The sequence below is a fragment of the Acomys minous genome, assembly GCF_964271855.1.
Source record: "Acomys minous genome assembly, chromosome: 11".
NCBI classification, from domain to species: Eukaryota; Metazoa; Chordata; class Mammalia; order Rodentia; family Muridae; genus Acomys; species Acomys minous.
In genome coordinates, this window is record NC_140492.1 from 116,507,431 (window position 1) to 116,520,506 (window position 13,076).

General features: G+C 42.1%; 1 protein-coding gene across 3 annotated transcripts in view; it reads right to left on the reverse strand.

The window, feature by feature from the left end:
* Positions 1-13,076, reverse strand: part of NNT (nicotinamide nucleotide transhydrogenase) — a 97,187-nt gene that overhangs the window by 44,266 nt on the left and 39,845 nt on the right. For all 3 annotated transcript variants that reach the window (XM_084801395.1, XM_084801393.1, XM_084801394.1), the window contains exons 8-9: positions 924-1,057; positions 187-378 (exon numbers count right to left, since the gene is read on the reverse strand). In XM_084801395.1, the coding sequence (XP_084657521.1) occupies positions 187-378; positions 924-1,057 (326 nt within the window). The remainder of the gene's footprint in view (positions 1-186; positions 379-923; positions 1,058-13,076) is intronic.

The following is a 13,076-nucleotide window of genomic DNA, read 5'->3' on the forward strand; positions in this document are numbered from 1 at the left end:
ACAGGGCTGAGAGGAAAATGTTCTTCCAGAGGACGTGGGTTCAGCTGCCAGCACCCACATGGCAGCTCACAGCTGTCTGTAACTTGTAGCCCCAATACCCTCACACAGACATGCATGCAGGCAAGACACAATGCACATACAATAAATATATAAACGAATGAATGCAGGAAGAAAGGGGCCTCCTACCTTCATCACCACGGTTCCTCGAATAACATGACTCATGGTACCAAAGTCAAAATCATCCTTCACTTCAAAATAAAAATTGTCCTTGTCGGGGCTGATGGCCTTCAGGAGTTTGGTGATGTTGTTAGAGTACAGAGTGCTGGCCTGGGTAGCCATCCGGCTGGGAAGGTCTGTGTAGCCAATGTGAGTAACTCCCTAAACGAGAAAGCATCCTGTCACAAAGGTTGATGCCCTGCACTTACCACTGTCTCTTGAACAATGCTCATGGTTTAAAAAGTACGTATCTTTGTAGCTATATATGCGTATATATTTACAAGCAAAAATACACATTTCAAAATGAGTTTCAATTATGCCCATTTTGTAAATCTTTTTCCAAGATTTCATGGGGGTTTTCATTTATTTTTTATGTTATTTTTTTAAGTTTTAAACTTTCAGACTTCAATCTCCCCAAATACTTAAAGAAATACGCCCCTTACAGAGGACTTGGGGTATAATTCTGTACAGAATACTTGCATATCATGCATGAGGCCCTGGGTGGGACTCCCAACACTATAAAAGAAATTTTAAAAGGGAGAGGGGGAAAAAACCCTCAACTGAGGGGTGGACAAGACCCAGGAAGTGCTAGGGGAAGGAATGTAGACTCAATCTGACCTAAATACATTGTATGTGTGCACTAAATTCTCAAAGGATTAGAAACTAGCTATCAGAATGTCAAGTGATAAAATGCTTTCTTGCTGTACCTTATGAACATACAGTTCTCCCGGCTTAGTGGTTTCGAAGTTTCCACCAGCCTCGGCAGCCAAATCCACAACGACGGAGCCTTCCTTCATTGACTCGATCATTTCCTTACTAAATAAAACAGGAGCTTTCTTACCTGATGAAATCAAAGACAACGGTATAAATCGGTGTATATATATATATATATATATATATATATATATATATATATATACATACATACATACATATATATATATTTTTTTTTTCTAACTGCAACAGTAGTCTCTGGGCATTCAAGGCTAGATTCCATGAGAATTCCGTTCTTTACAATTTAGTCCTCAGGCTAGAGCACAAGAGAGCCCAGCCTTCCTCCTCTTCCTCCTCCTCCCCCCCCCTCCTCCTCCTCCAGAAAAGATGTATATGTGGGCTGTGAAGAGGGCACCGCTGAGCTGGCGGGCAGGCCTCACCACATGCTCGGCCTGAACCATCTCAGCCATGTTCTCTGCAGCTGGCTTACACCCAGGATCACGTACTGGGAGATTTTACTTGTTTAAAAAAAAAAAAAAGAATACATAAAATAAGCCATTATGGAAACTATGTTCACCCAAACCCAACAAATCACAAAGGTCACACATTATCGGGAGTACGTTCGGTACTAATTTATGAATTATAAAACAGAATATTTCCATTCCTCTTAGCAAATGTCACCAGGCTTTCCAACTCATTGCCCACCTTCACCTAATGCAGGATAGCAACGAGAAGAGACCATAAAGCGACGTCTACAGTAAACACTGTAGCACTGCGTGGCACGCACTCCCGTACTTTTATCCCCAACTATTGATCCTCGGCCTGTCAAGTCAATCCTATCTATACCTGGTGCTGGGAGTGCAGAGGTCGATAAACAGCCACGTTCCCGGTTATCATGGGATGCAGTCTGCTCATGCCCATTTCACTGTTTAATTTCACAATGTGTTTTAGGGGGCTTGCTAGGTCTTACACAGCAGCAGTTCTCAAGCTGTGGGTCGTGACCCCTTTGGGGGGCGGGCAAATGACCTTTACACATGGGTCACATGCCAGACACCCTGCATATCGGATATCCACATTATGATTCATAACAGTAGCAAAATCACAGTTATGATGTAGCCACAAGAATAATTTTATGGAAGCCAGGCGTGGTGCTGCACGCCTGTGATCCCAGCACTCAGGGAGGCAGAGGCAGGCAGGTCTCTGTGAGTTTGAGGCCAGCCTGGTCTACAGAGGGAATCCAGGACAGCCAAGGCTACACAAACAAGCCTTGTCTCAAAAAAAAATAACTATTTATTTATTTATATTTACATAATTATTATTATTATTTTATGCTTGGGGCCAGCACAACATGAGGGACTATATTAAATGGTCACAGCATTAGGAGGAACATCAAGAGCCGCTGCCAGTCAGTTCCCCAACAAGGATCTGAACCGGAAGAGAAAGGAGATGTGCTTGTAAGGTTGTGGAACAAAAGAAAGGCACCAACAACCTCACGCTCGTCCCTTCTTAACTTCAACTTTATATTTACAGGCTTTTAGTAAAATACTACTTATACACACTGACAGCAATTAAACATTACATTTCTATTAAAATCATCTCATTATCAAAACGCTTGACTGACATACATTCCAAAAGGACAAATAATATCTATTTGTAGTACATATGAAAACAACTATAAAGATATATGTGGGTGTTTGGGGGATTGCATCAGTCTTTTTGGTACAGACTTCAAGCAAGATAAAGTCCAAATCCTCCTTTCTGAAGGCTTGCTCCCCCTGGGTGAACAGTTCTTTCTAACACTCCTGCTCTTGGCTTCCCCTCTGGCCATCCACCTCACCAACACTGGACTAGCTGCCAGAGGCTTCCTTAAATGATAGGGCTTTCTCTTCTGAGTCTCCATAAACAAACAAGAATCAAGAGGCATCCCCCCCCATCCCCCACCCTCCCCCCCCCCCAAAGTTCTGGCTAGCTCCAGCAGTTTTCCAAACAATTTGATTGTATTCCTTCCCCCCTTCTCTCCTCAAATAGTAAACAGAGGCACCTGAACACTTCCCTGAGCCTAAGGCAAAGTGTACAAATATCCAGGGCCTCTCCCATGAGGAATTTCGTACTTCTCAGAGGCTGGTAACTGTGACTCAGAGCGGCTGCTTCAGCACGGAGCAGATCTGAAGTGCTCGCCTGCACTCTCCAGATGTGTGCTGTCATCACCTTCCGTTCTTCTATCCAGGGCCACTGCTGAAATCGGCCACCTTCTTATTACTGCCTGTACTCCCGCCTTATTTGCGCCCTCCAGACTTGGGCCCACAGACCTAACACAACTGCTTGAGGTATAGGATGACTCTCTCTGGCTTCTGGCTAAATAGCAACCTCGGCTACTGAAGTCTAAATCTTTATTCAGCATCCAACTAATTTGTTCTGCTACGGTAATGCCACATTCTTTTCTATCTTCAAGGAACTTGAAAGCTACCACAGTGAAAGGCTTCATGTGGCCTAAGCTCTCAGGCTCCTTATAAAACACAGAGAGTGTGTAATCTGTCTTCTCTAATTTTGTTATTCACCCTTTACATTTGGCAACTGCTGGCACAGCCTTATAAAAATCACCTGTGCACACTGGTACCATGATATAATTTAGGCGCTTCGGTTTTTATTATCCTGAAATTCACTTTTGAGACAATGGCATATTATTTCACACCAAGTACTTACTTAGGGTAAAGACCATAGGGTACCACCCGAACCATCTGAAAACCCAGCCAGGTATGGGGACACATTGCCTACCTATAATCCAGCTACTCGTATAGTAGGGGTGAGTTCAAGATCAGCCTGGGCTATTAGAGACCCTCTCTTAAATCACACTTTCCATGAGGCAGAGGCAGGCAGATCGCTGTGAATTCAAGGCCAAAGCAAGTCCAGGACAGCCAAGGCTACACAGAGAAACCCTGTCTTGAAAAACAACAACAACAAAAATCACACCTTCCTCCCCCAAAAATATAACTTATGTCTTGAACACACTTATAGCCACAGCAGAATATTTAAAAATACAACATTTGGCCTAGAACTATAGATACGGAGGTCGGCCAATTGTTTAGTGTGCCTGAGGCCATGGATTCAACCTCCAATGCCAAACAAACAAACAAAAAGACCAGAAATGCTCACAAGGCAAAAAGTACACATGTGGAGCACGCCTTTAATCCCAGCACTGGGAGGCAGAGGCAGGCGGATCTCTGTGAGTTTGAGGCCAACCTGGTCTATAAAGAGAGAAAGAGAGTCCAAGAGAGCCAAGGCTACACAGAGAAACCCTGTCTTGGGCGGTGGGGGGAGCACACAGCAGACTTGGTGAGATGGCTCAGTGGGTAAGAGCACTTGCCATCAAATCTGATGACCCGAGTTTGATCCCTGGGACTCATACGACAGAAGAAGAACACTTGTACACCTAAGTACTCAAATACCCCTTACCCCCATACACACATACACTTAAAAGAGTTAAAATGCAATTTTGAAGCACATAACAGAATATGTAGGTATAAAATGCATATGTAAGATATCCCATACCACAACTTGTAATAAATTCCATTGTGTAGCATTTGCCAAAATCAGAGCCTATTTAAGTGGTAAGGCTAATTTATTTTCTTCTCTTTAATTTTGCTTATCTCCCAAGTGTCCTACTTTTAAAATTAAGAAATCTCAATAAGGGCGACAGGGAATACAATGGAGGAAAGAACAGTGCCACTGCCTGCAAGCACTCACATGTGGATTATTTTTTTTTTCATTCTGGAAACTGCAAAAATGAAAATTGAAAGCAGAAGGGGGGGAAATGTAGCCAAAAGAGAAGCAGATATAGTGAAGAGAAGTCCAAATGAGCAGATCCTCAAAAGAATAGGTCAAGAGGAAGAAAGACTGGGAAGGCGATTTCAACATAGCATCTTATTGTAACAGCCTAATATGACCAAAATTTAACTGCATGATAAACACAGTATCAAAAAATAAAGGAAAAAAGGAGCAACAGATGGTCTAGTTGGGTTTGGGGTAAGTTTTCTACTCAAACTGAACATCATATTTTAACTAAAGATCAGGTAGACAATAAGTAATATAGTGGATGTACACATGTTTTTGTTTTGATCCGAGGTGCTAGGATAGGGAACCAACTTGTGCAAGGTCAGGTGATGTCTATCCACTAGAAGAGGAACCGCCTTGTGCAGAGGCTTTGGTTTTGCCAGCTGAAACACATTTTAGTAGAGATTCTGAGCCTAGAACAGGAGACGGGGCTTTTTGGGACTTGGTATTGTTTGGTTGTTCATCTCTCTGCTTCAAGACGCTCCTAGGAGAACAGCTCCAGAGAACACTTCGGGGCTCCAGGTTCCAGCTGCTGTTCCAGGTTCCAGCAGAAACTTTGGTTAAATTGCTGGTCTGCTTCATTTACTAAGGTATTTCAAGGCCCTGGAGAAGCCTCCACAGAATTCTTACAGAGATTGGGTTCAGCTCTCGATTAGATCCACATCAGACCCTGAGACCAGACAGGCCTTGACACGGATCATGGTGTATGAGAATGCAAATACTGAAGAGATAGCAGCCTTATTCATAATAGCCAGAACATGGAAACAGCCTAAGTGTCCCTCAATAGAAGAATGGATAAAGAAACTGTGGTACATATACACTATGGAATACTATTCAGCTATTAAAAACAAGGAATTCCCGAAATTTGTGGATAAATGGATTGAGCTAGAAATGATCATAATGAGTGAGTTAACCCAGAAGCAGAAAGACTCAAATGGTATATACTCACTTATATCTGCATATTAGCCCAATGGGCATGTCCCACGAAAGCCTTCACTTACCAGGAAACTGCGACAGAGGAGAGGACATTCTAGTGGGACTCTAGATGAGAGAATCATGGGAGAAAGGCAAAGTAGAAGGACCCAGAGGGTCCTAGAAGCCTACAAGTAGAACATTATGATAGGCAGATTTGGGCACAGGGGTCCCGCTCAAACTAAGGCACCAGCCAAGGACAATACAGGCGGTAAACCTTAAGCCCCTACCCAGATCTAGCCAATGGACAGAACACTCTCCACAGTAGAGTGGAGAGTGGGATATTACTTTCTCACATACTCTGGTGCCTCACCTTTGACCATGTCCCCTGGACGGGGAGACCTGGTGGCACTCAGAGGAAGGATAGCAGGTTACCAAGAAGAGACTTGATACCCTATGATCATATAGAGGGGGAGGTAATCCCCCTCAGGAACAGTCATAGGGGAGGGGAATAAGGGGAAATTGGGAGGGAGGGAAGAATGGGAGGATACAAGGGATGGGATAACCATTGAGATGTAACAAGAATAAATTAATAAAGGAGGAAAAAAATAAAAAATAAAATAAAATAAAAAAGAGAATGCAAATACTGAATAATGTAAGAGAGCAAGTAGATCATTAAAAGCATGAGGAGCCCCATTAGCTGAATGGTTAAGAGAGACAGTTAACATTAGCTCTCAGGAGCATCAAAACAGTATCACAGGGCAAGCTATAGCTAGAGGTCTCAGATATCAAAACACCCAGTGCTTTAATTGTGGTAAATTGGACCATTTGCAAAGAAACTGTAAGGTTAAAAGTTCCAGACCTCAAAATAACAAGTGCACTCACTTTAGAGTAAATGGCACTTGTAGAAGAGCACAAGGCCATGATGGTAATGATATGCCAAAACTTCCATAATATTGTAGCCATTATGGCAAGGAAAAACATTGGTCTAGGGATTGTAATCCAAGAGAGTCGTATGAGGTAATCTCTTACCATCAGAAAACGAAAGGAGAGGCCTGTTAGCTCGAGGCCCCCCAGCCAACAGTATGAGCAATCTTTCTTTAGTCAGCCAGGAGGTAACAAACTTGCAGGAAAACAAAGACTAGGTATGGATGGTTTAATTCATGCTACTGAAGGTAGCCCAGCTTTGGATCTGGCCTCAGATAAATATCTTACATCATCCCCAAAGGTTGAATGTTACAAAATAACCACTGGTGTCTACCATCCTTTACCTTCAGGGACAGTAGGAATAATCTTGGGAAGAAGTGGATTAACTTCTCAAGGCTTTATTGTGCATCCCAGTATTACAGATGGGGATTTTAAGGAAGAAATTAAAATCATGGCATATGTAAAGAAGGACATGCAAATCAATGTAGGTGATAGACTTGCTCAGCTGTTACTGTTTCCTTACATCAAGGGCAAAGCCACTCCAGTAGAAAGAACAAGTGCATTGGGAGTACTGGAAGATGTGTGCTTTGGGAAACAATGGTTAATGATCAGAGACCTAAATTAATGGTACAAATGAACGGTGTTGAACTAAAAGGTTTGATGGACAGAGGAGCAGATGTCACGATCCTTGGAAGCCAAGATTGCCCACTTCAGAAGGTTTATACACAATTTACAGGAATTGGTAAATTATCTCAAATAAGACAAAGTGTATGGTGGATTAAGTGTGTGGGACCAGAAGGGCAAACAAGGAAGCTGAGACCCTATGTGGCTGACATACCCATAAATTTATGGGGTAGGGATCTTTAACAGCAATGGGGTACTCAAATTAATATTCCTGCAATCACAGAGACAGACAATGATGAAACTAGGGGTGAAATGGTAGGTGCTTCTGAGGAATGTATTGATATGTGTAATCAAGGGCAATCACAAGCTGTGCCCATTGCCCAAACACAGAACTTCACAGGTATTGAGTTTCCAATTATATAAAAAGGGCCACTGCTGACATACCAACAGCCTTGCCCCTAAAATGGATATCAAAGAGACCTGTGTGGCAAGAGCAGTGGCCCATAACAAAAGAAAAATTGCAGGCACTTCAACAACTGGTACAAGAGCAGCTGGAGGCTCACCATATAGAAGCCATATACAAACTGTTCGGGATGGTTGGAGATACAAGTTAGTAGGTAGTCACCTATAAATCTTATTTGTAGTCTTGTTTGATACTAGTTTAGTTAATTACAGAAGAAGCTTTATTTAGTTTCTTGTATATGTTTTCAAGATTAAGCAGACAGACAATCATTGCTTGTTTTTAGCTATGCACTGTTTAGATATACTGAGATAAGTCAAACATAGATACATACATATATAGAAAAATAGATATGAATATACATTATAGTAAATAGATAGTATTCAAACACTTCAGAAATCTACAAAATATGGTATTTAATAATAAAGGGCTTTTCTGACTGAGAGAAATATCTGCTCCTGGCAGCACGGCCAATCTACTTCAATGGAGATGATGGGCATCAAAGAAACAAGTGTGGCAGAAGAGCCACTAACTGTTCTCATCTCTACTGAGATAAATCCCCATCTGTAATACTGGGATGCACAATAAAGCCTTGAGCAGTTAATCCACTTCTTCCCAAGTGAGAGCAGACTGACTGTCCAAACTGTGACCAAGCAGGAAACCGAGAAGTTGGCTGTCTAGCTTTGCAGAGACTAGGTGGGCCAGTCCTTCAAAATTCCTGCTTCACAGAAAAGTCTGTCAGATATTTTGGGCTGGCAGGCTGAAGACTGGATGTCCCAACGATAGAGAAAAACCTGTGACTATCCAAACAGTCAACTCTCTGTGTCCTGTCTATACTTTTGGAAGTTGCCTGCCTACATTTCCTTCATAAAGATAGTACTTGGAAGTATTGGGTTGAAGACTAGAAGATGGGGTTGAAGATTAGATAACCATAGTGTTACTATAAGTGTTAGTTTAAAGGCTAAAAACATGTTTAGAAGTTGATAAATGTAAATTATAATAAAATGATTTAGGAAAACTTTGGACACTATGATAAGACTCAGTAGGATAGGACAGATAGTGGAATAATTTCTCCAAGATTGTCAAATACAAATGAACTGGTCCTTGTAAATGTAACTTTTACTGGATAATTCTCATAATTGTTTTATTGTATATAGTTTATTATTTTTTAATAGAAAGGGGTATATGTAGTGGATGTACACATTTTTGTTTTGATCCCAAGTGTGGGAGGGGGAACAGATTTGTGAGAGATCAGGTGATGTTTATCCACTAGAAGATAAACCACCTCATGTGGGGGCTTGGTTTTGTCAGCTGAAACACATCTTAGTACAGACTCTGAGAGAAGATATATATATACATATATACATATATACATATATACATATATATATATATATATATATATATATATATATATGTACCCAAAACAGGAGGGTGGGCTTTTTGCATCTTGGTATTGTTTGGCTGCTCATTGCTCCACTCTGAGACATTCCTAGGAAAACTGCTCCAGAGAACGCTTTGGGTCTCTGGCTTCCAGGTGCTGTTCCTGGTTCCAGCAGCAATTTTGGTTGAATTGCTGGTCTGCTGAAATCCTGTCGACTACGCCAGGGCAATCACTCCCAGGAACTGAATCCAAAAAGCTCTGCTTCTCCTGCTCCCATTAACCTCTTTTCTCTCCTATCTAGGGTAGGTGGGTTGGAAGGGAGGTATAAGCATTAAAGAACCTCAAATAAAGTAGGTTTGGGAAAGGCAGGAGCCTACAAGGTAATTGTGTGAGTGCTGACACAGAAAGAGAAAGAGGGAAGCCAAACATTTTAGAATTTCTTTCAGGTCTGTGGGCTTAAAAAAGGATTTCCTGGATTTAAAGTAATGAGGAAAAGTACAAAAAGAGTACCAGCCGACTTAAATAACTCCGATTCCAGGGAATCCAGCTCCCTCTTCTAGCCACTGTGAGCATCTGGATGCCTACACAGAGAGAGAGAGAGAGAGAGACACAGGCATGCACACGTGCACGCTCACGCCCACATGCACACACACACTTTTTAAAGGCTAGACTAGTTCACATAGAGAGTTGTTTCAGGTCAGCAAGGTATAGCCACTGAGATCCTGTCTCAAATAAATAAATTTTGGGAGGACGCAAAAAGAAAACAAGTGAAAAATATTCTATTTCACATAAATTAGAATAAAAATATTAACATCTTAAGAGAGGGCTGGAGAGGTGGTTCAGTGGTTAAGAGCACATACTGTTCTTGCAAAGAGCCCGAGTTTGACACCCACAGCTCACAACTGCCTGAACTCCAACTTCAAGGGGGCCAGTGGCCATCTCCTGCACAGGCACAAACACACACACACACACATACACACACACACACACACAGAGAGAGAGAGAGAGAGAGAGAGAGAGAGAGAGAGAGAGAGAGAGAGAGAACTAACTTGAAAATTAAAAGAAAATTGTTTTGAATCATTTTTAAAAGAACTTAATAGACTACTAAGAATATAAACAAATGATCAAAAAAAGCAAAAAAAGAAAAGAAGCAAATGCCTATCACTCAGAAGAATTAGAAAAATATAAGTACAGAAAGTGGGGAATGTTTTGGCTAGAATAGACATGCAGGTGGGGAAGCAGACAGCAGAGAGCTAAGAGTCGGTAACGAAGAGGTAAATATGGTCAAAATACATATATGCACATATAGAAATATGCACAGTTTACATATGCTAATAAATAAAAATTATTATACTTCTTACTGAAATGAAAGAACTACCTGGACAATCTCTTGATGAGATTATGAACAGCAAAATCTTTCAAGAAACTAGTTAGTTGGGTGTTTGTAAACTGGCAGGAAGAAGCACCAGAATTCATCCCCCTACATTAGTTTTAGTCTTAAAAACCTTCTTATTCTGGAGAAGAAAATGAAGATGCAGACGTAGAAATTATGCAGAAAATGTTGTCAGAGCATTGTTTTGTTAACTGACAAAAAAAAGGATGTAAGCTAAAAATCCCAACGTTGAATAAAAAGCTAAGCATCCTAAGAATTTGAAAAAGAACATTCTATAAAGCCACTAAGACATGTGGACAGAGTTCTTCAAGGTCATCTGGTCACATCAAATACCTATATAATACTGAGTGGTGAGGGAAAAAACACGCAACCTCTCAATGCCAACACTGTACAACTGCATTGAACAAAGGCTGGAAAATAAAAAGATACAAATGTTAACAGGATTTCTAGCCAAACTAAGCGATCACAGGCTATCTTAATTTTCTGTTATGTGCTTTATCTCATCTCTAACAAATGTCATATGACCCTTTGTGTGTGTGTGTGTGTGTGTGTGTGTGTGTATGTGTGTGTGTGCACATGCACATGTAATCTATGCATGTGTGTATGTGCTTGTGTACACATGGAGGTAGGGTGCTGCGCATGCTTGCATGCAGAAGTCAGAGGTCAATGTTTGATGCCTTCGCTCTCCACACTAGTTGTTGTTGTTGTTGTTGTTGTTGTTGTTGTTGTTGTTGTTTTAACATGAGGCCGCTCACTGGACCTGGAACTCACTGTCTGCGTAGGCTGGCTGGCCAGCAAGCTCCGGGAATCCCCCTGTCTCGTCACCATCAGCACTGGGGTGATAGATGCACATGCCACCAGGCTTTCTCTTTACATGAATGCTGGGAATCTGAACTCTGGTCTTCACGCTTGCTTGTGTCATCTTCTACAGACCCACCTGCTGTTTTTGTTTTTAAAAAAAAAAGTATTCTCGAATAATCACATCTTGCTTTAAGTTACAAAACATGGTTTGATATTTATTACCAGAAAAGTTAGAATAACTTAGGGGGGGGACCCCATGGACTGACCTACTTACTTACCAGCCAAGAAGGCTCTATGTGAATTGACCTATCTTTCTACTACAGGAGACAGAGCTGTGCTTAGGACAACCTGACACAAGAGGACAGAGACAAAGACGGAGAATAAGAAAATTTATACATACGTCTCACACTATATAACAGTAAAGTCCAATGTCAACTGATAAATCTCTCAAACACAAGGATAAGACAAAATAAGGATTTGGTATTTTCTAAAACGTAAGTGCAGAAGAAAGTGGAAAGGCACCGAAAGCTCGGGTAGGAGGTCTGGAGGAGGGTTACAGGGGTTTCTTGTTTTCCCGGGTACACTTGGGTTTCCCCATTCTGAAGCACAGCTTTATAAATTTAATCACTTATCTATAAAAACCGATAGGACTTACAAAACATGCCAGAACTGTTATGTTTCCAAACATATTTTTAAAAATTAACAAGGGGAGAGAAATCATTTCCTGGCAAGATCTGAACTGAATGAAATATTGGACACTATCTTCACAAAATGTTTCTTGGTCCTTTCTGGTTCACGGACATTGAGTTCCTCTAGTGAAGCTCCTCGGTTCCTCCCCACTGGGGAGCTGTTTCCATTCCTCTGCCAAGACAGGACGTCAGCATTCAGTCATCACTCAGATGTCCACCCATTCACTGCTGCAGCCAGCAACCTCCTAGTGCCTGACCCCACACACAGGCCAAATCTGAAAGGAAAGTCATTCACAGCTCTCTTTTTTTTTTTTTTATTTTAAATTAAGACTGCTTTTTCAAACTGAGGGGGCAAAAATAAGTATTTTAAAGGTCAGTGAAATGACGCCTAACAATACTCTGCTTTGCTCATAGGTCAGTGCCTAGCCCAATTGTCATCAGAGGGGCCACGTCCAGCAACTGATGGGAGCAGCTACAGAGACCTACACCCAAACATGAGGCGGCGCCATGGGAACCCCCAAAGGACTGTAGGATCCAGCGAGGTCAAGGACACATGAGAGCACAGCCCAGAGAACCAACTAAGCAGGGCTCGTGGGAATTCACAGAGGCCAGAGTGGCAATTAAGGAAGGTCCCTGTACGGATCTGAGCTGGGTCCTCTACAGGTGTTATCGCTGTATAGCTTGGTGTTCTTATGGGCGTCCTCACAGTGGGAGTGGGGTGTCTCTGACTCTGTTGCCTGCTCTAGTCTGCTCTGCTCACAGGTCAGTGCCTACCCACTTATCCTCAAAGAGTTATCACCCGACAACTGACTGCAGCAGATCAGAGACCCATAGCCAAACACGAGGTGGAGCCAGGGAACCCCGAAGAAGCACCTTGCACTGGGCTGCCTCCCCCAGCCTTGTCTGGGCCTAGTCTGGCCGTGACTTGCCACGCTGTACTTGGTTGACATCCTGGGGAAGCCTGCTCTTATCAGAAGGGAAATGGAGGAAGAGTGGATCTGGGAGAGATGGCGGGAGAGGAGGGGAAGCTGAGAGAGTGGTGGCAGGGGATGCAACGCGAAAGAGAAGATGTTTTTAAGTTATTTTTTAATTTGTCATGGGTTCAGAGCTAACTGAGAAGAGCAC